This window comes from Rhinichthys klamathensis, unplaced genomic scaffold (genome assembly GCF_029890125.1).
Source record: "Rhinichthys klamathensis goyatoka isolate OS25496 unplaced genomic scaffold, OSU_Roscu_1.1 h1tg000513l_1, whole genome shotgun sequence".
Lineage (NCBI taxonomy): Eukaryota > Metazoa > Chordata > Actinopteri > Cypriniformes > Leuciscidae > Rhinichthys > Rhinichthys klamathensis.
Genome location: NW_026606993.1, coordinates 54,345 through 82,227, shown reverse-complemented (window position 1 = coordinate 82,227; position 27,883 = coordinate 54,345). Strand labels below are relative to the sequence as shown.

The 27,883-nt window shown below is 38.7% G+C and overlaps 1 protein-coding gene across 1 annotated transcript in view; it reads left to right on the top strand.

Annotated features, from left to right (window-relative positions):
• Positions 1 to 27,883, top strand: part of LOC130072932 (leucine-rich repeat-containing G-protein coupled receptor 6) — a 101,130-nt gene that overhangs the window by 54,786 nt on the left and 18,461 nt on the right. Inside the window, exons 3-11 of the mRNA XM_056238255.1 lie at positions 11,642 to 11,713; positions 13,540 to 13,611; positions 17,843 to 18,058; positions 18,491 to 18,562; positions 23,211 to 23,279; positions 24,009 to 24,080; positions 25,440 to 25,511; positions 26,077 to 26,145; positions 27,050 to 27,121. Of these exons, the coding sequence (XP_056094230.1) occupies positions 11,642 to 11,713; positions 13,540 to 13,611; positions 17,843 to 18,058; positions 18,491 to 18,562; positions 23,211 to 23,279; positions 24,009 to 24,080; positions 25,440 to 25,511; positions 26,077 to 26,145; positions 27,050 to 27,121 (786 nt within the window). The remainder of the gene's footprint in view (positions 1 to 11,641; positions 11,714 to 13,539; positions 13,612 to 17,842; positions 18,059 to 18,490; positions 18,563 to 23,210; positions 23,280 to 24,008; positions 24,081 to 25,439; positions 25,512 to 26,076; positions 26,146 to 27,049; positions 27,122 to 27,883) is intronic.

Genomic DNA, 27,883 nt, shown 5'->3' with positions numbered 1-27,883 from the left:
AGATAACCTCTCCTCCTTTCTCTTCTCTCCTCTCATCTTTTGTACATCAGAGATAATGCCACCTGGAAAGATTAGCTATCGAAATGCCTTTCACATGCGGCCACTACATTTTCACCTCACCCCAGCTACCCTCATTTTGATTCTCTTTAGTAACCAAAACATGGTATCGCACTGCATTTACCCGAGCTGATTTTCATTGAACTATGACTCAAACTGTCTGGGTATCTTTGACACTTTATTTTTGATTAGTCTGAATGTTTTTTGATCCCCTTACGGATTCTTTTAGATATTAGATAAGGCTTATGTGTGAATATTTCTTATGAGAATCTTTACTGCAATTCAACAACTTTCAATTATGCAGTTTGGCAGTTACAAAAAAGCTTCCACAACACTGGCTTGTGAAATCAAAGTTAGGACATTTGGTATGGGGAGTCTGTCTTTAAGTCTTATCTGTTCTTTTGAAATGTTGAATTTTGGTTGCTCTGTGTATGATAGAATAGGCATATTACAGGATTTTTATTTTTGTTATCTTCCTTCCCACATGGGACAGAGCACGAGTCCTGTGATAAAGATCTGTGTAAATGCCAATCCAATTTTTTACGAGAGAATCAAAAGTGGCCGTGCTCAGACTATTTCTGCACAGGTCAGAGTTTATAGTGATGATGAATACATTTTTGAAGAGAAGACAAGGTCACTTTCAGGGAGCTAGCGAGTTTGAATTTCAAAGCCAGAGGAAGTACAGTCACAACGTGTACATTTTTCCATTTGCAGATCCTCCTCAGGCCAGGATCCAATCAAAAATGATTTAGCTATAGAAACGTTTTCCATTGTGCTATGAAACTGATATCATAGGAAACTGCGTTGCAAATAATATGACCCGCTTCATAGGGTTTTAAAACCAGTGATATTTTCACCAGTCAGAGAATTCTTCCGATCCAGTTGTTCAATAATGCAATACATATGTGGTTTAAGTAATTAAAGTAATCGCTATTTGCGCAGGTTTATTTTTGCCATTGTCTTGCAGCATGCTTGAGGTAATTGCAAAAATAATTAATTTAATAGGTAGACAAATGAACTGAGATCTTTTAAAACTGCCTCAAGGGCATAGCATGCATTTATCTATATGAAAGTAATCATTCATGTAGGCCTCATTCCAAAAAGGACCAAAAAACTAAAAGGGGGGGGGGGGGGGGTACTGTTTGGAAGGTGCAATGCAATGTGTCAATAAATTATGTCCTGTTTGATTATGGATGAGCAGGGCCAGAAGGAATGGATGTTTTTATGCACTGAATGAGGGGCGAAATGGATTTCATCATGGCAGAATATGTTAAACCGACTTCATAGCATGACATTCTTATTGCTAGCTGCAACCATAATCACATTAGCAAAATCGTTTAAAGCTAAAGTGTGATTTTTGTGTGTTAAAAAACTATACGCAAGACATTCATAAGTTAAACATCCTGACCAGCCCAAAATAGCAATATTGTTCCAACCAGTGCGATGTGTTTTGAAGCAGGGGTATCAGTTTTTCCGACCAATGGTAGGTAGGGGGAGTGTTCTGAAAAACTGTTTGAAAACAATTATTAATTCTGATTTGTGTCGCTAGCATTGCAGAAATGAATCAATTCGTCAAATAAATGGTTATGCATGGGATTACCATTTTTTTTGAATGAGAGGTTTTGCAATTTTACTCAAATCCGGAAAGCTTTTTACCTAGTTCTACCGTAGTAGATTCCACGTGGATGAGGAAAACATTTCTCAATTTAATTTACTCACTGATACATCCAAGGAATGAGGACAAATGAGAGTGTATCAATAGTTTCACCAGTGTGAGTCCAATCAAGGCCTTATTTTTTCTTTCCCAGCCTAAAAATTCATCCCTAAAACTCAACTGAAATTACCTCTCCATGAACAAAGCAAAATAAAAATAAAAGACAAATATGATTAAAGTTTTATGGTATTTTGGCCCCCAATGAGGCATCTAACAGAAGACAGATGTGCTGCAGGGGTCCTAACTCTAACCAGCCATCCCAAAGTTGTTTGCCTCTGACTTTTTGTCAACTGCTTGTTGTCAACACAGCTTTCAGTGGTCTAATGACAACGGCCAGCCTCCACCTTTTTACACACACTATCTGCGACGCAGCCGATTCTCGTAAACTACTCCCAATAAACATGCGGTTGCCACTTTATGAGGTCGCAATTGATGCTAAAAACAGACTGGAACTGCAACAATGGAGCTGTTAGTAGGTTGTGATTATGCATTTTGACAACCAAATGTGCCCTCGCACTTAATTTCAAAAAACATCTGTGGTAAAAGTTGCAGTATGAAAAGGCTCAGCTCACACTTCATCTGATGGAGGCTTTTATTGTTTGGTCTGACTTGGACAGATGCTGGAGATATCACACTACAGCAAGTAAATGCTTCGTGTAACTTGCATCCAACAAAATGCATTTATTCTGTTTTGAAAAACTGTTTTTGAGTTTTACACCTTTTGGTCTTAGGATCAGAAACCCAAATGTATTGAAGCTTTTGAAATGGTTGCCACCAATAGCATATTTTTCTCATTCACACCTTCCTTAATCTCACCATTCAATGATTCTTTGTAGGGAGTGGAGTGTTAAGGGCAGTTTGGACAATTTTGGACTGAGAACAAAGACTAGTAGGCTGGCATGGGTTATTTGGGAAAGGTTCAAAGAGGTTCTGTTTAACACGTTGTCTCTTAGGCTGTTTTCACACTTGGTTTGATTGCTTGGTCTGAACCTGAGTTTGATTCCATTCCCCTCTTTCTGCTTCCACTAGTTTCTTTTCAAACTGCACTTTTGGGTTGGAATTGTTGTAGTATGTGTAGTATTAGATCTCCGGCATCTTTCCAAATCATCAATGTGAGTACCACCTTGAGCACTATTGGCTGACGACTCAGTACAAGAAGTGAATTTGTAGATTTTATCGTAATTTGTTTGTGCACAAAATTATCAGAATACCACTTTCGAACCAACCAAATGAGGGGACTTATTTTGAATAACCAATTACTTCACAACTGCTAAAAAGTATGTTCTATATAGTATGAATGTGTGTTGTATAATTTCTAATCTGGACGTATACTACATCCGCCATGTTGTCATTATCATGTGACCTACAAACGTCAGTTGCGTCGCTTCACCTCATCTGACACTTCAGAGTCTTTAGAAAGAAGTATCCGGTTACTCTTTTAGGATTACTGTGAATTTGAACATACTTCTTTTGTCATATACTGTTTTTCACCTACTATATAGTAGGGAAGAATGCGATTTCAGATGCAGCGAAATTCTCTAGTGCAGTTCAATCCTACTCCTGGTGGGCCACTGTCCGGCAGACTAAGTATAGCTCCAGCCCCAATGAAACACACCTCATCAAGTTAATAACAATGTTTAGTGTTACTAGCAACTTTTAACTTCCAAATATCTGTGTTGGGCAAGTTGAAGGTAAAAACTGCAGGTCCTCCGTGAGCTGCTCTAATGAGAAAGTGTGGGGTGCAAAGTGAAGCCTAACTCAGTGGTTCCCAACCCTGGTCCTGGAGTATCCCCAACAGTACACATTTTGTATGTCTTTATAATCTGACACAACCCTTTCAGGTCTTGGAGTCTCTACTAATGAGATGACGAGTTGAATCAGGTGTGTTTGATTAGGGAGACAAAATGTGTAGGGATGGACCAGCTGACCTAACTAATGTTGTGGACTGAATGAATTACATCACACGAAATACAGTATATCATGACAAAATACAGTTACACTTTAATGCATTACATAGACAGAAAACAAAAGAAAGTTGCATTTTGTCAACTGAAATGTAAAGTCAGCACTTCCACAGAGGTATGAAATGCTACTGGCTTTTTTGTTTTTGTGTATAAAATGCATCAAAGTGTATCTGAGTTTTGATATTTTTTTTTTTTTTTTTATTTAACAGTCAAACATACATACAAACCAACATAGTGCAGCAGTGAGCAATCTTGTAAATCCATAATTCCAGACGTGACATAAAAGTGATTTAAGTGTTTGATCTAAGTGTGTATGTGAGCGGGTGTGAGTGTGGGTATGTGTATGTGTATGTGTGTGTATGCGTAAACAAAGTAACCATTTATTATCTATTACCATTGTCATTACCGTCACCCCCCTACTCCCCACTACCACCATACTGCCAATATTGTGTTGGTCGATTTTTATTTCCATCCTTTCTCCTATGTAACAATTGCCATTGTCAATCCTGCACAAAATAAAAGATGATATAAGATATAAGATAACCTTCCCCCACATCTCATCAGTCCCTATCATTTCCTAATTTTTTTTTTTATTTTATTTATTTATTTTTTTTATGTGCAATGTCTAAGGTGCATTAAAAGAGGGAGTACAGTGCGAGAGTGTCTCAAATTGGGACAGAGATGCTGTCCCGTTGAAACCACTTCACGCCTGTCTTGCCTGCCTTGGTGTTTGATAGGTTTTCTATACATATTCCTTTTTTTTTTTTTTTTCTATTCTATGTTGTGTTGCATTAAAAGCCCATGAAGAGATAAGGGGGGAGTTATTGCAGTAGTGATGACAATGACACTTAATTCCAATACAGCATTGACAATGGCAAGATTAATGATAATAATTATGTTAATAATAATATTAATAATAAATGACAATGATGATGGCAGTGGCGACCGCAATGGTGAAAGCAAAAGACAGCAACAACAGCAATTACAACAATGAAAAAATAAAAGTGAAAATAGTAACTATAGCAATAACAATAAAGATAGTAATAACAATGATGACAAACAAGTTCCAACAACTAAAATGCATTAATATTCGTGGGTTGATTAAGAAGGTGGGAGGAGTCGGAGTTGAAAACAGAGAAAGGATTCATAGCTGTAAGAGGTCAGAAAGTGTTGGATGGCAGAGGTCAGTTTCAGATGTGTAATTATGAAGGGGAGATGCGTATTCCACTGCAATGAAGTCTGTAATAAGATTTTTCCAAATGTTAATGTGTAATTTATTTCTAGTTTTCCAGTTCATGAGGATAGTTTTCTTGGCGATGGTTAGAGCTATGAGGAGCATTTTAGAGTTTATAGTTTTATCAGTGATTATTGTGAGGTCCCCCAGCAAGCAAAGAGAAGGCGACAGTGGGATGTGGCAGCCAACTATAGTGGATAGTGACTGTGTGACCTCTTCCCAAAAGTGTTTGATTGGAGTGCAGTGCCAGGTTGCATGGATGTATGTATCTGTAGAATTTTGATTGCAATGTGTGCAAACTTCTGATGTGAAACCCATTTTAGCTAATCTGTTTCCCGTGTAATGTGTTCTGTGAAGTATTTTGTATTGTATTAACTGAAGATTCGCATTTTTGGACATGAGATAGATGTTTTTACAGATTTGGGTCCAGAAGTTGGCATCAGGGGCTATTGAAAGATCGTTTTCCCATTTTATTGTTGGTAAGTGTATGGTCTGAAGTTGGTTTGAAATTATTTTGTATATTTTAGAGAGAAGTTTCTTTGGGGAGGAAATGTTAACCAAGTCTGATATTGCCGGTGGAGATTCTAAATTTGTGTCTCTGATGTTTATTTTTGTCAGAACAGAAGATTTGATTTGCAGGTATTTTAAAAATTTGTTGCTCCCGATGCCATACTCCTGGGCCAGTTGCGGAAATGGTCTAAATGTGTTAGATTTGAAAATATGCTTAATGTGGGTGATACCCTTTTCCGCCCATGTGTGAAAATTCAATGTTTTTTTATTGCTTATAAAGTCACGATTGTTCCATAGTGGGGTGAGGTTAGATGGAGCTAATGTAGAATTGGTGAAATTTGATTTGAATTGATTTGGTGAAATTTCCACCAGGCTGTCAGAGTGGTGGCTATAGTTACTGCATTAAAACATGTGTGTTGTTTAATTGATTTGGTGAGAAACGGTATGTCAGCTATATTTAATTCTTTGCATAGTGATTGTTCTATATCTAGCCATATAATATCAGATTGGGTGGGGTGAATCCATTTGTATATGTATTGCAGTTGGTTAGCCATTGAGTAATATTGGAAATTTGGTGCTTCTAGTCCTCCTTGAACCTTACTTTTTTGTAGTGTAGTGAGTTTTATCCTTGGTATTTTATTTTTCCAATAGAAGCGATTTATAATGGAGTCTAGTGATTTAAACCAGGTGAGTGTGGGGTGGGTTGGAATCATTGAGAATAGGTAATTAATTTTTGGTAAAATCGTCATTTTTATTGCTGCTATCCTGCCGATTATGGAGATTGGAAGGTTGAGCCACCTGTGCAAATCGTCTTCTATTTTTTTTAGCAGTGGTGTGAAGTTGAGTGTTACCAACTCTGACAGTCTGGAGGAAATCTTAATGCCTAAGTAAGTGATGTGATCATGACATATAGATATTGGTGATTGATGGGGTGCCACATCCCATTTGGTTTTATGTAAAGGGAGGATGGAAGATTTGTTCCAGTTTATTGCATAGTCCGATATTTTTGAGAAGGACTGGATTGTTTTAATTATTTCTTGAGTAGATGCTAGGGGTTCTTGTATATATAGTAGGATATCATCTGCATAAAGTGAGATTTTATGTGTTTGTTGTGGTGTTTTAATACCTTTGATTGCTGGGTTTTGACGGATAGCTGCTGCTAAGGGTTCAATAAAAATCGTGAATAGGGATGGAGAGAGTGGACATCCCTGCCTCGTCCCCCTGTGCAGTGTGAAGCTTTGTGATGTTAGTCCATTGGTTGTGACTGTGGCCAATGGTGATGTGTATAAAATCTTGATCCAGTTAATAAATGACTCTCCAAAGCCGAATTTGTGTAATGTGGTGAATAAAAATTTCCAGTTGACCCTATCAAAAGCTTTTTCGGCGTCTAATGTGGCAATGAGAGTATCTTTCTGTTGTTGAGTTTTGATATTAAAGAAATCTGATTTGTAATATCCGTTTCTATGGCCAGATTCAATTTTGAACAACATTTTACGGTTTAGGGTCCATTATTTATCACTTTAGTGTAGGGTCCCGTTCTCACTATTAACAAGTTGCTTATTAGCATCCTGGACATTATCTGTTTATTAGCTACTTATAAAGCACATATTAATGCCTTATTCAGCATGACCATATTCTACTTCCCTTAATCCACCCAATACCTAAACTTAACAACTACCTTACTAACTATGAATAAGCAGTAATTAGGACTTTATTGAGGCAAAAGCCATAGGTAATAGTTAGCTAATGATGAGAATTGGACCGTAATCTAAATAATGACTGATTTTACAAACATCTTGATATTCATAATGATACACTCATCATTCCAGAGATTTCTCAGAAGAATATACAACATGTTGACACAAGTGACTTAGGAAAATTAGCATTAGAGCCATGTTTGTCTGTAATGTGAGAGAATACATAAAGCCGAGAGCTACAGTGTTTAGATACATGACTGAATTATAACGAGGGATAAAAGTTGACCGCAGAGCTGGCACAAGCTTTCAGCAGAACAGCTTGCTGTGGTACGTGGCTGAAACCTCATCCGACACGCATGTGAAACCATCACTGGCCTATTTGCATGGGGTGAACCACTAAGCTTCGCAGCCTCCAAATCTGACACTTTTATTTTTGCCTTCCCCAGCCCCTCCATCTCCTTCATTTCCCTCTGTCTTTCGCCCTACGCAAAACAAATGTTTGTTAAAGAGTGGCGGCACATGGTCTTACCAGAAATAGAGTCTACGGATGGGAGTGTGGTCTGGCACAACATGAAGTGATAGCCATTAAAAACCTCATAGACTGCATGGCCCAATGGTGGAAGACGGCAGTGTGTGTGTGTGTGAGCACATAAGGGAGTGTGTGAAGATCTATCAGACCTTGTCATGGACCCAGTTCTGGGTTTTGCCGTTCTGTTTTCTGGGCTTGTGTCGCTCTTGATGTGCCTGTATACAACACGGTTGTTGCTTTGCCAGAGCTGTCGCACCCATCACATTAGCTAAGCTGACATGCTAAACATTGGCTGCAATTTTCAAAAATTTCATCTTGTCATACAAAAAGAACCATTTGGCGTACAAGAGGAGACTGAGGCTACTCTGGCAGGATGGAGCGATTTTGAGGCAAAGCTGTTTGGAGGTATGGGTGGTCCTGTTTAGGCTGTCATGACTCCTTGTGAGGCTTCGACAGACTTTCCTCAAACTCTGCCACCCAGGAAAAAACAGGCACGAACGCTTATTAAGTGATTTGTTTGATAAACAAATTGATTAATCCGAATGGGTGAGCCTACAGCTGGTTGATATTTGCTCTGACTGTCTCTGGGAATGTCTTTCCCATGTCTCTAGTAATTTCAGAGGTATCAGCCACGATGTTCTACTTGGCTGTGGCTGTGGCTGCATGCGATTTAAATGCTGATTTTTTGACGGGTCATCTTTTGTAATTTTAATCGATAATTTAAGGGAAGATGTGTTGAAATTTGTCCTGCACAACTAAAATTGAATTTTGGCAACAATAGCCCACCTATGGCACTGAACACGTAATGTTGCTATGATTATAATCTCGCGTAGCCAGACCTTCAGACTGACGGCAGAAGTTCTGGACTCTATCGCAGCTTTCATTGGCCAAGGACCGCCCAAAAGGGCGTCTGTCCGACATGTGAAGCAACCAATCACAGTTCGTTTGGTTCCGCGTCATGTTTAGGGGCGTGAAAAGTCGACGTCCCTACGATAACAGGCCGGCGTGCATCTAATAAATTATTCTTTCAAGAATGTTGTGCAAGGTTACCCAAACAATGGAGCCACAAACTTCACATACTTTTGAAAATCCAGCGTTTAGTTGATCCTGATAAGCGCACATTGTCACAGTTGTAAACATGACAGCTTTCTTTTTCCATGAGGGGGTTTGGCATCACAACGGCTTTGTTTCCAGGCGGACTGTTAAAGAACGCGACACACGTCTCCCGGACATCCTGTAGAATTCAGCCCATCAGATAATGATCCAGATACAATGTTTCCAGTTAAGTGTGCCATATGCATCAGACGTTCAGCCAACTGAACGAACATGTTATATTTTGAAGGTCCTGCACAACTAAAATTGGCAGGACTTCAAACTAAAACTAAAAAACAGATCTGGATCCAGGCCGTATCCAGATCTGACGAAGGAGATTCGCCTGGACCCGATGACAATGCAGTGCTGAAGTGTCAACTATCCTCTCCCTATGGAGGATCCCTTTCCCACTCTACAGATAAAGCGTTGTTGAAAATCCGGTTCGCGTACCTCGAAGTGATAAAATAAAATTCTGTATCAAATTTATAGGCAAGACAAGTAGTTTGTTTAGGCATGGTTTGTTGGGAAATTACAAACCTGCGCACACATATTCAAACTAATTTAACTATAGAATCAATTTTTAATGCGCATGTGAACGCCATCAGGTCACAGGTTCGCGTTTAAAGTCTGTTTAGAGAGAACGCCGTCGTCTTAGTGGCCCCTAATGTGATAACTCAAGGTGGTTATGGATCCAAAGGGGAGAAGTATGGAGTAGCGCGCTGCTTGGACACAAACCGGGGACTGATCAACCCCGGTTGGGTCGCCCAGGTGAGGGTGTCTGAAGATCAAAGACCCGAAACACCCTGTGACCCTGGGTCCTTCACTGAAGATGTGTCCAAGCTGCACCTTTAAGGTGTTTCAAATCTAACAAATGATAATTTTGCTGGAAGTGAATCAATCAAAACCAACTTTAGCTGGAAATAACATTATTCAAAATCGCTATAAAGCCAAAACAATCTCTGTTACCGTAAATTGTATGTTTATCTCTGTAAAGCTGCTTTGAAACAATCTCCATTGTTAAAAGCGCTATATAAATGAAGATGACTTGACTTGACTTGACTATTTAACACTTTTACACATAGAGGTCACTAGTAGACAGCTATTCAAAAAGCATTTTTTTGCAAATGGACGAGTTTTGATGGCATAGTTGCACATCAACCTCTACAGTTGACACTAGTGCATCATCCTATACACTGCCACCAAGTGGCAAGCCATTGTATGTGGATTTATTTCTTCAAACAAAGATAGTTGATGGCCAGTCAGAATTGCCAAGTTGCTCCGGAATATCCATCCATTCCTTCTATTCTAGGAGACTCTTGTAGGTAAAAATTGTGTAACATCTAAGAATTCATATCCTTGTTACATTTTCCAAGTATTGATTTTAGATTGGGAGGAAATTCTGATTAATCATCTGTCCACTAAATTGGACATCATGCATCTCTAACTATATTTCAGCAACAATTCATACTATTACCGTGACTGTTGTTCTTGAAAATACTTCATCTGCAATGACTTTTTTGGCTGTAAATTAATGTATTTATGTTATTAGAATGTAATTTTCAGTTACATCAAAAAGTAATCTGATTAGGTTACATGTTACTTGTAATGTGTTACTTTACTCATTGCATCAAAAAGTAATCTGATTACATCAAGCATGTTACTTGCAATCCGTTACCCCCAACACTGCTCATTTCAGATGAGATTGAAGACACCTGATCATTAGTTTTTCCACAGTCTGAAAACATCAATAGAGTCTGAGGTTTTCTCAGAGACGAGAGCTACAAATGTGTCCATTTTTGAACATAATTAGAATTATCTGCTATTAAGGGTAAATCAACATAATCTAGACTGGAGGGAACATGAGCATTTTTTTATTTGGGTTTCCACAGAGTTGTACCTTCACCAGATCTTTTATGGAATCACGTCCTTTTCTGTTCGTTATGTTCTGATATCAAAGACAAGTGACATCCAGCTTGTATGAAGTTATGACCGGGATAAAACTCAATTGCATTTGCAATAATTGAAGGAGTAATATTTTTTTGTATATATTTTATAGTTTTAAATCATTATATTCATTGGTTTGTTAAATACACACACTGTATTATGTTTAATACTGTATCTCTTCAGTTAACAACAAAAACTCAAGTGGCCATCTGAAAATCTCTTTGAAAAATGTGTAAAAAACAATAGTTCAAATCTTGTTTTTCTTGCCCTAAGAGCATTAAATACAAATCCTGACTAAGGTTGTCACCTTTCATGCATAAAAGGGTTAAGATTGTCTGTTTGGCATCATGTGACCTTATGAGCTCTGTTTACATTATATTCTTGTTTGAAAAAACACTGTTTTGTGTGTTTTGGTTTACACCAAACTTCCATAATTTGTACCCTGACTGTAGTGTGAGACCCTCAAACAATAACAAGGTCTAACAACGTACCGTAGAGTGGATTTTCCACCTCAATAGCAATTCTATCCATTTTGTCTTTGGCCATTGTATATAAATTCAGCCGTACTATGATGTGTTTGTTGCCACAAGAGGCAAAAGGAGCTCAGAGCGCATTCATATCTTGGCTCCTTTCAAAAGTCGTTGACGTATTTTAGAGACCATACAAAAGAGAGATTTCAGTACGTGACCGGTAAAGACCAGCGGCCAGAGAGATCTGAACCACAGCTGCTGTGGTTCGTGTGTCCAAGGAGATCTCTCACTTTTGTTTTCACCGTGTGCTCCTGAACGCACACACATGCACCCTCGCCTTTATGAATTCACCAGATTCTCATCTCTCTGTTAAAGTCATCAATGTGTTGGACTGCAAATGAACCAAAGCACTTCTTTTGTCCTTCCACAGGAGACTCTCGGGCAACCACCTGAGACACATCCCTGGCCCCGTGCTCCAAGGACTCTACAACCTCAAAGTCCTGTGAGTAACGAAAGACAGAAAGAGTGAGAGCGTTTTTGTTTCAGTTAATGCTTCTATGGAAAATAACATTCAGGGTGATTCATTCTGAAAAGGACTTGCAGCAGTGTCATTCACTGCAAAATTAGAAACAGAACCGCTGACAGGTGATGATTCAGGTTTTGCTCTGTGGTGAATGGTCAGTTAGCTGTTCCTCATGCCTGGGTGTTTGTTGATGTTCTATTGACAGATTGTAATTTTATTGACTGAATTAAAACCAGTTGATGGAATAGAAAAGGACAGACAAAGGCCAGGCATGAAACACATTCACGCCAACATACATCTCAAAATTTCCACACAGGATTCCATGCACCTTTCCGTGCTGTCCTGGAAGCTTTAGTAAATTTGCCCTGTATTGTCATTCAACAATTCAACACATTTTTCTACTTTATAGATTGCATATCTCAAGAAAATTGCCCTGCCACATCAAATTCTTTCATTACCCCATAAAGTGGAATGAAAACTTTGTGTGCCAATACCTTTTCAGTAATTGTACCTTATTAAAAAATGTTTTCTTTAACCATTACTAGAGTTACATTTTAGTCCATTTAGTATGAGAACATTACTTAAGTTTTATATTTTAATGCCCTTTCCCCCATTTTCGAAGAAAACAACAAGGTAATGTCTGTCATTGTCAGGTATCTTATTTCTGTGGTCAGTGTAGACAAAAAGGGATTGGGTTGGGTATTACAATAGTTACAAATTTTTCTCTGTTTGCTTTCTGTGCTCTATTGTGCTTCGTACTATCCTATTCAACAACCAAACTTGTCTGAGGCACGAGTACCTGACCGGATGTTTTTGAACTAATGTTCAGCTTTCAATAAACTAGTCAGAATCACATGTAAATTTAAAAACATTTTAACCAAAACTTCAAGAAAAACATGGCAAGAATGTCACATCACGAACAATTGGTGAAAATATGACAATGCCACACAAAACTGAAAGTGCAGGGGGGATGAATATACACTTTGTGGCATTTGAATGACTAAATAATAGAGGCTTGTTCACAATGTCATATCAAGACTGCTGGACATTTTAAGTCTAGATTCACAATGGCTATGGTGGCACCATGATTTCCTTGATAAGGACATCCTGCCCACAAAGGAGTATTTATTCCTCCAAACACTGGCTGTGTGGTCAAATGTCAGGAGTTTCATTTGATTGGACATGATAAAACTGTCTGCCTTGTAATTAAAGCTCAACGTCTGTGGCCTCATGCTCTCACTATGGAATAATTTGCTTTGTTCAAAGAGCTTGGTGTCATTGTTCTACCACTTCCTGTTTCTTTCGTTCTTTTATTCGATTCGAGTCCTGTGAGCATGACCTCAGTGGCCCACCCAAGCAGTTTCTCCCCCTCGTTCTGTTTCGTCTTGTTCAGTCTCTCTGCCCCTCCCATGTTCTGGTTTTGTCCACTGAAAAGTGCACCACACAGTACCTGAAATCATATCTCTTGACTGATTGATGTGAGTGACAGGTAACCTCATCAGCAGTAAGCTGGAAAACTCTTGTGCCCAGGAGCCACACTGTCATTCTCAATTCCAAAATGTCTCTAGAGTCTGTTTTTTGACAAGCGTTAACATTTAAAATACGCCACGCAGCAAATTACATATTTGGAACTAGTGGTGACTTTTTTTAATATATATATTTCCTTAATACAAATAGAAGGCCACTTAGATAATACTAGATTTCATTCTTGAATGTATTAATATCACATTTAGTGTTTTAAAATATGATTTAATATATAGCAGATGGAATTACCTGTCTAATTTTCTTTTATGGTATCTTTGCAGGATGTTGCAGAATAACCAGTTAGAGAGATTGCCCAGTGAAGACCCATGGGAATTACCCAATTTGCTGTCTCTGTAAGTACCACATACTTCAAGTGATCAAAAGCAAACTTGGGCTGTAAGAGATTTACATGGAACAATGTTGTATATTAAAGCAACATTGGATAGGTCCACATGCCAAGTGTAGACCTCCTGGTTGTGACCACAGCTACATGCTTAACAGCTGTAATAAAACAGATTCAGTTGATTCAAAGATTGGTCTCATGTGAAATGTTATTCTGCTTAGAAGATGCTCCCCGTCATAGAACAAAAGAAGTCTAAGTGGAAGTGGAGTTGTTCGTCCAGAAAACATGATGAATAATTATGTATCAAATATTACATCATAAGCACAGCACGAGTAACAAAATGAATCATTTAGCACCCCTCTATCAGATAAAGTCTCTAGCAGTAAGGTTATTTAGTCTACACTGCAATCTAGCCATGAGGTAACTCTTGGCATTTATCTCTAATAATAGAGTTGATGCAGGAAAGCCCAGTTATTTATATGCCTATTAGGACCATTAGGCCCTTCATTAAAGAACTCCCCACCAGGGAGGATCAAGTTTGCAATTTAGGACACACATGGAAGTGGTAAAACAGGTGTTCTTTGGCTGTGTAATAGTGAGACGCATCGATTTTTGGTAATAGAAATCCTTCTATTTTGGATTTTCATTTGCAGACAATGCCATGCAGTTGTTCGCAAAGGAAGAACAAATAATGAACAGAGAAAGAGTAACAAAAGTCATAGTAGTTATTGTGTGGTCTGTATATTTCTGGATTTTAAATTAATACAATTTAAAAATGAATTTAGTGTATCTGGTTTATACTTTCTCTATAAGAGCTATTACCTTAATGCTAATTCGCAACAGAGACAAATATGATATTCCAGAGTTCAGTGTTTTTGAGGAAGAAGAAACGTGACTATGTCACATTTAATATCAGAACGGTGAAAAAGAGGGACCTTTACAGGGCCTGTTGGCGCATCTGGAACCCATGAGGAAACCGCCAGACACTGCACACTGGCTCCTGAGCGAGCGCTGGGAGATTCAATGAGCTGTGAAGAGCCCAATTTTCCATCAGCTCCTCTTCCCTTAAGTTTTCCTCCTAATCGGAATCACGCCCCCTATTCCTAACTGGTTCCCCATGAAAAGGTCAGAATCTAAATATTGTCTGGGATTTTGTCTGGCCTTGTCCATCTGCTCGACTCACATCCACCTCACGACTCCTTTCAATTATTCCAGTTTCCCGATGCCAGTCAGCATCCCGGTGCAGAGCCGCACACCCACTTTTTCCAAATGAATAATTCCATGTAAATATCCATGCGCTCATTTCCTTCTACCTTTGCAAGGATGTTTTCATTAGAGTCATGGCGTACAAATTTAATTCCTTTGCCACCAACAGAGTTTTTTTTCCGCATGGAAGACGTGCCTGGTTCCAGAAGAGGCTCCAGACGTGCATAGACTGTGTCCAGGCCCTCCCTGTAGTGAGACAGAGCTCTGGCATTCGTCCAGCCAACTTACGCTCACTTTCAATCCCCCATAACAAAGAATATGCAGTGATTCAGCTAGGTGCTCTATCCTGAGTTCCCACAAGAGTAGAAAGGCATTTAGTTCTCAACAAACATGTAATTTAGGGTAATGATAAGATGGGGATCGGTTAACCACTGGGGGGGCTATAAGGTTTGAAGTCCACTGGCGCCCGATGTAGACAGAGGGAAGATGAGTTGGGGCAGGAGAGAGGATTGGTGATGAAACTCATCTTTGTTTCTTTACTAGAGTCTATGCTTGCTACACTCAGCACAGAGCATCCTTTGATGCTCTGTCAAGACCATCCTTCCAGGATTTAGTCTATGAAAGAAAGATCTGATAAAGGTGCAGTCAAAGCTGAGCAACAATAAAACTTACCTTTCTTAAATCAGAGGCAATACAACACCTCTTGATCACACGTTGGTTACCAATGAGATTCCACACACAATAGATGACTAAAGCAATGTTTACATTTATTATTTCAAGTCTTAAACCTATCAAGCCAGATGATTGAGATGTCATCAGCAAGATATTGGTGTTTAGTTTGAATCACTGCTACCTAGCAGGTTTGCACAGCTTGGAGAACGTAGTCTGAGAATATGGGGAGTTCTTCAAGCCAAATAGCATTGTACTTTGAGATCAAGTTCCTCTACTATTGATGCTCATCGTGCATTACCTTGAGGTGAAGGACTCGAGGGTTGAAGAGGCCAGAGGGGAGGTGAGGAGAGGCCAGTGCAAATGAATGTGTGTGAAAGGTCATGGGGAAAAAATGCAGAGGAAGTGCTTGCGGCTAACTCCACGTGCTCTGCTGCTATCATACATCACGATTCGCTGATCGCTGAGGTTCAACACCCCCCTCCCCCCGCCACCCCTCCACCAACCCCATCCAATGAATCCAGGGGGCAACATTTATTAGATCAAAGACTTAAGTTGTAGACACAGGGAGGACATTCATCTTGGTTGTGGAGATGTCAAGGTTTGTGAACAACAGCCTTGCAAAGAAATGGGGGGTTCTTCAAATTGTGAAAGAATCCAAACGTCTGCACTTTCAATTATCTCCAGCAACCTCTGATTTTTTTTCACAGCTTTTGTCTTTAGCGCAGTTTCTTTGTTTTATTTCCAAAAATCAGAGAGAAAAACTGTTAATTCAATAGTGACTTAAAGCCTTCCAGTCAGTATGGAGGAACAATTGCTTGGTGGCTTTAACCAAATCAGCTCACCATGCCACAAAGCCATCAAATTACCAAGCGGTGCTTTATTACACCATATGAGCGCAAGTGAAATGAAAGAGGAATGGCCAATTTACAAAATGCCTTCATGTGGTTGGATCGAGAGTGGAATCGTTGCCTCGGCAGCCCTTGTACGCCTGGTTTGTGATTGCACAACTTTTCTTTGTATCCTCTGAAACACACTTGCTGTGATTTAGCACCCTTCATTTCTTCAAAAGCTTTCAATTAAAAAAATGTGACAATCCACAAAGCAAAGCACTCCACCTGTGGGCTCCCGATGCTTCTTTATCAAACGTTTAGAGCAGCAATCGTGCCAAAACTCTCATTAAACAAGTCCATGCTGGAGTTACTAAAGGGGGGAAGGGGGGGAGACTAAAGTGCTTAGGTAGTGGTGCCAATTCTTACACCAGAATAACAAAAGATCGAAACAAAAAGGCAACAAAATTATCCTTTAATAATGATATTGTCAAAGCAGAAATGTTGTGACCGCAGACCACAGCATGGTATCTCTTTATATTTAGCCACAATTATGGCTCCTTTGTTCATCTGTTTTGATATACCTCTGCAAGGCTTGGCAGTTTAATGAATGAAATGAAAGAGGTAGATTCCATGACAGGACACTGCACGGACAAGGAGTGTTACCGCTGAGGTCAGGCCAGGTCAGGCCTCATTATCAAAAAAGTCTACAGTTAGTGAATTACCCTACTATGGGCCAGATTTACTAGCAGCTTGCACCAGCGCAAACCCTCTTTTTGGCGTTAAAAATTTACTCTCAGGATTTACTAAAGGCACGCAGTGAAAATTTAGCGCTGAAAAGGCGTGGCCAGTGTTACATTGCAGCTGACCTTATTGCATAAGATTTTGCTGGAGTTACCCTTTCGGACACAAAATTTATGGGAGGAGAGTATTTAGAAGAATCACGGTGATTTAAAAGGTTTTCACTTGTCAATTTACTGGTATTTGCGCCATTATTTACCACCAAAAAAAAGCATGTCTTAAACCAGATGCTAATTTGCGCTGCTCTTGGTAGATTGCGTTGGTCATTATGGAAATGATCTGACTGCGTCTATGTTCTTTCATTTGTGTGTCGTCAGTAGATCACGCGCAGAACTTTCCACTCCCATCGCGCTTTTTTGGAATTGCGCTCCAGTGCTAATTTGCCATGTTTAGTAAATCTGGCCCTAAGTATATTTTAATGGAAGGTGGGTTGCGTATAGTGTCTTGCTTACACAGGTTCAGAAACTTCCTTCAGTGATTCATCTGGAGGGAAAGGCATTTAACACCAGTCCCGTAAAGCCTAATGGCTTTCATCTCTTAATTCTTGCCAATAGTAATTGCTCATATTAACTAATGTCTGCTGTTGATTTGTCATGAAATAAATGCCTATTTTTTAGGTGAAAGTTTAACCAATTAGTGACTGTTAAAAATGACTGACTGCATTATCATTTCTGCACCCTCCATAACCTCTGTACAGGAATAAACATCTGCTTGTGTTCATTCAAATAAAAACAGGCGTCTGGATGCCAACCTGATTATGGAGGTGCCAGCAAGGACCCTCTTGGGTATGCGGTCACTGAGGCACTTGTGGCTTGATGACAATGCCCTGACAGAGATCCCAATAAGCGCCCTCAATGACCTCTCTTCACTCCAGGCTATGACCCTTGCCCTAAACCGCATCACCCACATCCCTGACTATGCCTTCAGGAACCTCTCCAACCTGGTTGTCCTGTACGTATCTACTTCCACACAAAATATTAGTTAGAAAAAATAACTAGTTTGATGTATTCCTGGATCAGCATGCTTAGTATCTTACCCCAACATATCCAATCTGTACAATCAGAGAAAATTGTTAAATGTTAACATGGCTTAGAAATGCCCTTGATTCTGAGTAAATTACACTAACCATTGTGCATGTATCGGTGTGAGGGATGGAAACCAGGAAATCAGAGGAAGTTTGAACACATGCCTTGGTTTGATAGGACACCGCAATAATCCTAAACTCTTTCAATTGCAAAGCAGTGAAATGATAGTGTGGTTTAAGTTTATATATCATCCGCCACGTTCACATTTATTTGAAGCAATGTGCACAGCCTAACAGGTGTCATTCCTGAGGTTTGTTTTGATGTTTACCATAACGCTAATGAATGTTTTCATGTTTAGGCATCTTCATAACAACATGATCCGGACGCTCGGACAGAACTGCTTTGAGGGACTGCACAGCCTCGAGACTCTGTAAGTAAGATTGTCCCTTCAGGAAAGATTAAAAACATGAAAGAATTTCCTGTTTTTAATGCAAACAGACCCTGATCTGTTATTTGATTTTGGCATCTTCGTGTTATTATTATGTGGCTATAAATATAAATCAAAATTACTAGCAAACTAACCTGACTCTACTTACTGAATGTTCAGTGGTTCAGCTTTGTATGAACTATAAACACACCATTCTTTACACAATACTTGTGCTGTTGAGATATGAACATGTTAATTGCAGTACCTTGTTTTTAAGAAACACTCGTACCTCTTATTAAAATCTAAGAATTTATGGCAGACTTTCAATTTAGCAGCAATGATTCCCTGACAATGACTTCAGTGTTGGATGATGTCTTTACTGCTCCATACGAAAGTACTCACACGTTTAAGCAGTGAGCAAACTATACAATGATTTTTAGGGGGCCCTTTGTGGTTACAAGGCTAATGTGGCTAGTGGCCTATGCTGGTATTACAGGCGACATTTTTTTTTTATGCTTTATTGTGTGCTTCCCTTTTCCTTTTATCTTCATATATTCAGCAATACAGTAAATAAGGTAATTGAATTGAGTGGGAAATGTCATGGGAAATAATTTCTTTCATAATGTGGATTTTTATGTGTTCTATCACTACACCCGTGCAGTTATATTGGACTATTCAGGCAATGTCAACAGCATGACCCATGTTTGAGGTGGTTGCAATTATGTTACACTGGATCAAGTTTTAATTGACAGTCATAATAAAATTCATACAAATATATAAGAATGAATAAATTAATAAACATTCATTTTAAGGCTACTGGCTACAATTTTCATAAACACACCTGGACAATAGCACACATTCTCTGCCAGATTCATCATGCTATATAACTTATTATACATTACCAAACATGATAGATTGAAATCACATGTTAAATAGGCCCAATAAATACATGAGAAATGCTTTTAAAATTCATGAGAAATGTTGAAAGGGGCCTATGAACCAAAGCCAACACATATTTGTAATGTAATGTATGAAAGACATTACATAGACCATGCTATGAAAGTTTGGCTTTAAAGGATTACACATATGCTAAAGTCATGGTGGTCTCCAGGATACCGAGAGGTTCACACCTGCTTTTTAACAGCCTGCTGAAGTGCTAAAGATGACGTTTTCCTCTTTACAAGAAGATTTCAGCCTTGAGAATTGCACACACTGAACTGAACACTTCATTTGAGAGCAATCACAGAGGAACTGTGTGCTGAAACTCTCCCGTGAAAATTCTGCAGCTTGACAAATTTGCCGTTTGGAAGGAGATTTGATTTTAAGGAGAAAATATTTATTGCAATAGACTTAAGCACTTGGAAATGACAAAAATGATAAAAATGTTATTATTATTAAAGGCCAGGGTGATAGGAGAATCAGTTATGATACTAGGGCAGTGTTTCTCAATCAGGATAGATACAGTGGATTTCCATATACAGTGTATATATATATATATATATATATATACAGTATATATATATATATATATATATATATAAACAGTTTGGAATGTGTCTGTAGTGGATAAAGTTACAAGTTTTAAAACTTGTATGCACTGCAATTAAAATGGCATAGTAGTAAACAAATAAAAAGTCCCAGAAACCGTAATATGTAACATTGTAATCATCTCTACAATGATGGCTAAGCAAGAAACTAATCTTCCTGAGGCAAATATTCTTATATGTAACATGACACACTGTAAGAAATCATGCCAGCTGTCTCCGTTCAGTTGCACATGTGTGTTTGGAAAGTGCTGAGCTTCCTGAAACAATGGAAGGAAACATATTAGCTTTCTTTAAAGGGTCTCAGACGTCTTTTTGTGGGATAATGTGCATCTTTTTATTGATGCTGCTGTAATCCCCATCACTATAATTATCTCTGAAAATGCATTCATAATCATCAGACTTAGTGGCCACCGCCGTGTTGTTTTGTTATGATGCCTGATGATTTAGCTTTCAAACAGACTTCTGCGTGGTTTGACGAATTGTAAATCAAGGTAACTGACAGCTCCCGTTCTAAACAATGAGGTCTTCCCAGGAAATGAAAGGCATTCCTCTTCTCTGCCATATCAAAGTAATGTCTCCAAACAAGACTGACGGATGTTCTAAACAAAACCAGGATGTAGACATGGCAGAGCCACGCGGCACGGCTCGCCCACAGCACTGTGTTCCCAGTCTCTCCATATGCAGCCCATTTTATAGGCCGGAAATGCGAGTGAATTTTCATGCAAAGTTTGAAGAAAATTACTTAAACCCTTTCATGACTCACTAGAAGTGAGAGAACTAATGAATACAAAAGATTCACATTCATATAAATCTAATTTGCTCATGCACTGGTTATGCAATCCTTTTGATTCTCTTGTTTAGTTTGTTATTTTGTCATCTACAAGTAAGCCATTCATAGATCGATGCCCCTGAAAGCCAGTGGTACTGTGGTACTACTAAAACATTCCTGTTTGTTTTTAGTTTCCTGGCACGTCCTGATTTTACAGAGTTAGATGCGTTCCTGGGTCAATTTGTTCAATTTAAGCCTAGTTCACACTACATGATTTTAAGCCCGATTTAACCCCGATTTGCAAATCGTTGAGCTCGCCGACAGGTCAGGTTGTTATCGCGTGCAAAATGAACGGCCGATGAACGCGGCCGATGAACGCTCGCCAATCTGTTAGTATGAAAGAGCCAACAACGCTTCAAAGACGCTCGCAGACGCCTCGCCGAGCCCAGAAAAATATCTAGCATGCTAGATATCCAGAGCTATCGCACGACTCAACCTCACGTGATGTCATGAGCTACAGCCAATCAGAGCAAGGCATGTTCGCGTGTTGTGTTCTTCTTCGTCTTCTTCGCTGGGTATTGGCGCGCGTGCTGTTTCGCGTCATTTTCGGTTCGTTTTATCGCGTGATTTTTTGTGACAAAACGTGGTTTGTAGACAAGATTGAATCGTTGGGTGACAGAGTTGTTGTCAACTCGTGTAGTGCGTTACCTCCTGTTGCGGATCAATCACGTTGTGTCGTGTGGTGTGAACTAGCTCAACAACTTGAACACTGCTGATTTCACAGAGAGCAAGTCATGTAGTGTGAACCGCACAGTTCAGCCCGACGTTTTAAAATCATGTAGTGTGAACTAGGCTTTAGTTGATTCTGGAACAACATTCCTGTTCATAAATTTAGTCCTGACCATATTCCTACCCCTACCCAAAAGATTTAGAGGGAAATTATGGTAAATAACATTGATGTAGAAGCACCTAACCCTGGTTGTAAGCCAAAACTTGACATAAACTGTAAACTTGTCCCTCAAATCTGATTGCTTGATTGGAATGTTGTTCCAGGATCAACAAAGATGTTGATCCAGGAACATGTTGCACTTGGTGAAATCAGGTTCTGCAGCATCCTGACCAGCCCGCCAACATTGTTTCAACCAATGCCATGAGTTTGGGGCGGGACTAACTGTGGGTCAGACCGTATTTGAAAATGTATTATTTTTGCAATTTCATTGGTGACGCTAATGGCTAATGATAATTTGTCATGTATCAAGAATTTCCTTATATATATATATTCACCTCAAATAGGCCAAGGTCAGTTTGCTTTTAAGACTGTTTTGCAACACAGACACACTCACGCACATATAGACAAACACATGTACACCCACGCACACTGGAATTAAGCAAGTGTTTCGCCCTTTCTGGATGGCGTCCAACGCGGGTCCACCCCTATTCACCAAGCTCACTTCAAACGCACTGGCCACCAGCCAGAAACGTTTTTCCCCTTAAAGAAAAAAAAAAGACTAAAATATATAAACATTTGGACTGTTTTGAAAGCGTACACTTAACACTAAGGGATAAGACATATAATTATGGGTATGAAGAGACACATTCAGAATTAGGTATTGTAACTGCGGGGAGCGGACGATATGACTAAGACCTGGACCTTCACGAGGGGATACAGGGCCAAAAGGCACCTATTAATGCCGCCCAGTCGCCTTTACAGGGCAAAAGGTTTGTGGAGGGAAAAAAAGCTCCTGTTCAATTATAGGATTTTCCCAATAATTATTCTCTGAAAAACTGAAAGAATCAGAGATGAAAAGGAGCGCTGAGATCCAAGGAAAACAACATGCAAACTGTGGCCATAAACACATTGTTCTTGCACCTGCGTGTAAGGCCGCTCGCCCTTAGCAACCGCCCGTGTTTTGGTTCAAGCGCGCTTTTTGACGCAGGTTTCCTAGAAGGCTAATGAAACGCTCACAACAAAAATAATGTATGCAGAGGAGAGGTCACGTCATGTCAGATTAGCTTAGAACAGCTGTCTAGGTCTCCAAGGACGAGCAACACGGAAAACCCGCAAGGTCACAGGGAAAGATTTTGACTGATTGGAACCACAGTTCTTAAGTGTTTGCTTATGCTACAGACACGTAGGATGAAAGATCAAATAAAAACGTCAAAACAGTTGGGCTAATATGTGACGATCTAGCTAATTGTTGTTCCAAAGGTGGTCTTATGCAAGGCACAACTTTATAAAAAGGACGTAGCTTTGCATTTTAACACATACATTCTTTTCTCTTAACTTGTGTTCCTCAGAGTTCTTCTGCTCTTATGTTTGTTCTCCTTTCTCTAGGGAATTGAACTTCAATGAACTTCAAGAGTTCCCCGTGGCCATTCGCACACTGGCCAAGCTTCAGGAACTGTAAGTAACCGAGACTAACTTACCCAGCATACATGTGTCAGCGTCCTTCCTTTAAAGTGGACCGCTTGGCCTGGCCTCGTGCTCCTTGTAAATCCCGGTTAGTCCCTAGAATGTGGTTCTCAAGCACAAGTTTCCTGCAAAAAAGCAGATGCTTAGAGATGAGCGCTTAAGTCCTTCCTTCTCAAGTATCCTAAAGTGTTTTTTGCCTGCGGGACTGCCTCCCAACAGGTGTTTCTGTAAGATACAAAGGATGTTTACATGGGCAGATTTGAATTGACGCAACCAAATGGTTTACACATGTGCTTATGGGAGAGTTCTGCACTTTATAAAAAGATAAAATGCAATTGGACTCGATTGTCCAAGGTGATGAATGAAATTTCGGCACCCAAAAAAGACCTTTTAACCTTGTTTATTTAACACGTGTAATTATTTTAGACTGTTTAGAATTTTCGGATTACAATTTGCTGGCAACATGTGTGCCATAAATTAACTTTAGCATGTTATTTCATAGTGACGGCAGATGATGATGAATTATAAGCTGTTGCAGTGGTTGAATGTGTGGCCACTCCGAATAGCACGTCAGCGCTACAATTTATAGCCTATACGGAACAGATGCAGTTAGCAAAAGCACTCCTAAAGCGGGTCTTGATCGCTGGATTTCCTCATCCTATAGTAGACTGTGTTTAAGTGTGCAGATGGTCATATTCTCACTCTCCATGCGTCTCGCAGGGGATTCCACAACAACAACATTAAGGCCATTCCCGAGAGAGCGTTTGTGGGGAACCCACTTCTGCAGACCATGTGAGTATCTCGTCTCAGAAACGACAGTAAAGCCTTTTTCTTTTGACTAAACACGTGTAACAGACAGAACATGTTATAGAAGTTTGTTTATCTCAGCCAACGGAGCAGGAAATATATGACAAATATTTGGGTCGTTTTACAAAACGGGTGCCTTTTGTATCCCTTTTTAACATGTTTAAATATGTGTCGATGTGGGAATAACTCAGTACCTTTATTTTTAAATTAATTGAATTGCTTTCTCCTATAAGCAAATATAGATTTTCATTGAAAAAACTAAGGTCTCATCAGTTAACATTGACCTTGAACCAAGAATTAAAAATACTTCTGCAGCATTTATTAATCTTAGTTTATGTTAATTTCAACAATTACTAATACATTATTAAAATCAAATTTTGTATTTGTTAACATTAGTTAATGCACTGTGAACTGACATGAACAATCAATGTACAGCTGGATTTCTATTAACTAACATTAACAAAGATGAATAAATATTGTATAAAATGTATTGTTCATTGTTAGTTCATATTAGTTAATACATTAACTAATGCTAACAAATGAAACCTTATTGTAAAAAATGTCAAAGGATGTAATTTTATCTGTTGAATAGTACTCTATTTTATAATAAGCAATAGTTATGATGTTAACAGGGTTGGCATAAAAAGATAAAAATGGACAGAGATAAAATAAAAGCAACATTATCTTTATTTTGTCTATATGTAAAGGAGGCCAGCTAGTAAGAGTTGTGCGAGTTAAAACCTCACTCCCCTGATCTCAAGAGGCGCTCTAGCGACTGACGTTAGAGACTGCGGTCTTTAGCCTCCATGTTACCGGGTTTGAGGCCCGCACACAACAGCCCTGTTACCATTTTTTTTTTACATATCAACTCTGTTACTACTTCTTTTTACATCTTAACTCTGTTACCACTTTTTTTTTACATCTCAGCCCTGTTACCAATTACTTTTACATCTCAACTCTGTAACTACTTTTTTAACATATCAATCATGTTACCAATTTTTTACATCTCAACCCTGTTACCAAGAACAATAAAAAAAATTGTTAAAGTTGATGAAAATGTCAACATTAAATTATTTTTTAATCCTTAAAAAAACCACTGTGCTAATGGCTAAATTAATTGTCAACTCTGTTACAATATACAATAAAAAATAGTTATGTTATATCTCAGCATATGTTAAGCTTTATTAATTTAGCTGGATATGGCACTCTGTACTTTATTAATGCTTAAAGACATTCTTTCCTGAAATGATTTAAATATATCCTTGTCAAAATGGAAAAGGCACCCGTTTAGAATGATCCATTCAATTTTTAACAAAAACGAATGTCTTTTTCTTCTCTGTTCAGTCATTTCTACGAGAATCCCATTCAGTTTGTTGGAAGATCAGCATTTCAGTTCTTGCCAAAGCTACACACACTGTAAGTACACGTCTATGTGTGAAATGATCACATACACATGATTAAACAGAACCGTTTGGCTTCCGATAATGCACCTCTAAAGTACCAGTTGGCAGATGTGTATAATTTCCATTTCATAATCGCTTTCATTTTGATGAATACTGTAATCTTGCTCACCTCTTGCCATCACCTCTCTCATGAGTAAACATTAAACTAGTAATTTGTCTCCAAAAAACAGCACGTTTCAATTATAACCTCATAAATGCCAGAATATGAGATTTAGCTTTTCATAAAACCAGTAAAAAAGTAATTTACCTCTCTCCAATTGCACAGATAATGCATAAGAATGCTGTGAGTGTCTATTCAGCATTCATTATTTTGATACAAAGTCTACCGTCTTCCATTGTTGATTTTGGGAAACGTTGCAAGTGTAATCAAAATGATGGAATCAAGTGGAATAATATATCCCTCTGGATGATGGAGAGCTAAGTGTGTACGGTAACAGTAGACATCCCTGTGGTTTTGCTGGACGACATCTTCATTAGCAGAGCGATCCTCACTAATGAGTTATCTAATCTCGTTTTAGCTCTTTGAACGGGGCCACTGAGATCCGAGAGTTTCCAGATTTGAAAGGAACCACCAGCCTGCAAGTTCTGTGAGTCTGAGATCAAATGTCCCCATTTCACGCAGGATCGGTTTCACTTAAGAGACTTCCAGAAGTTCTTCCCACCGTCGAGGACAATGGAATAACCGTTGACAAAATAGAGATGCTTTTACTGATCTCTCAGCATGTCAGCAGGTTTCGCACGAGGGTAAAAACGATGCTTAGGCAAGGGCCTGCTGAACCGAGCCCTTCAATGTTTACTGGTGAAGCATCTGTTAATATGAAGTATATAGTTACTGATCCTAAAAGCCACGGATCATTAAACCACTCATTAGAGTTAAGGGGGAAGGGTTTTCAAACAGCTTTTTGGTCGCACCCCAATATTACGCCATTGTTTGAGTCAAAGTTGCTGTGTTGGGCTGGTCGGGTTCCTCAAACTAAGCAACATTGTGATAGTGCCACAGTGTTTACAATTTTTACACAAAATATCGCTTAGTTTGAGGAACCCGACCAGCCCAACACAGCAAAAAAAGGTGCTGCCTTAAATTTAAGCACAGTCAACTTAAAATTACATTAATCTGACTGATTAATATTTAATTTATTATAATTAATCAATTTGAATGATCTTTGTCTTGGTTCCAGAAAACAATATATATATATATATATATATATATATATATATATATATATATATATATATATATATATATATATAAGTAAAATTAATTATATATTTTGTCTTGTTGAATAAATCTCAGTTTCTTTATTTTTAAGTCATCTTTTTCAGTGCATTCTTTTTCACTAACTGTTTCTCTCCCCTGGTTCTCGCACACACACACACACACACACACACACACACACACACACACACACACACACACACACACACACACACACACACACACACACACACACACACACACAGTGTAAACTTTCCTCTTTGATTTTCTCTCAGTACGTTGACCCGAGCTGGACTGACCGGCCTGCCACACGATCTCTGCCACCTGCTGCCTAAATTAAGAGTGCTGTGAGTTTCCAAACACAAATACGCACCTGCAACACACAAACACATTCAAAAGCTCAGCTCTAAAAGATTCCTAAAGATCCGAACTGGCAAAAGGGAGTTGAAATTCCCCCAGAGGGATTTGATGTAACCAAACTGTCAAGGAGTTCCTAAAAGCCTCCTTTAACATGAACTTCAAAACATCAGCAGGTGGATATTTTTAGCCAACTTTACTTTTTATTTTTGTATCATTTGCGCAAGCTTGTGCAAACAATTTGAAAGTTATTTATTAAATTATTTTTGAATCTTTTTTCTTTGCATATAATCTCTCTTTTTAACATGTTTAGGAGCAACCACTTTGAGTTAGAGAAAGCCCTGCAGGAAAAGCGAGACTTTATGTAACTGTTCAAATGATGAATTAGACCTCTAGGGAAATTAGCTGCTTAACATGCCATTCTCTCTATATTCGCTTTTTCTCTCTCCAAGGTTTCTTCTTGCATAAACTCTATATTGGGTAAAAAGAAAGAACACTAAAAGATGGTCTTAAAACTAAACTCATACTGACATGCAACTTGGAGCACTTATTATAATGTTACATTAAGAAACATGGACAGTACATGTACATTTCATAATGACAGAAACGGTATAAGGGAGAGATGGTGCACTTGTAGGAAAAATTGACAATTGTAATGGTCATTTCAGATCATTTTAATTGAAACTAAATAAGCTAAATCATACCATTATTGTTTTTTTTTTTTTTGCTTTTTAGTTTAAAAGTAGTAATTT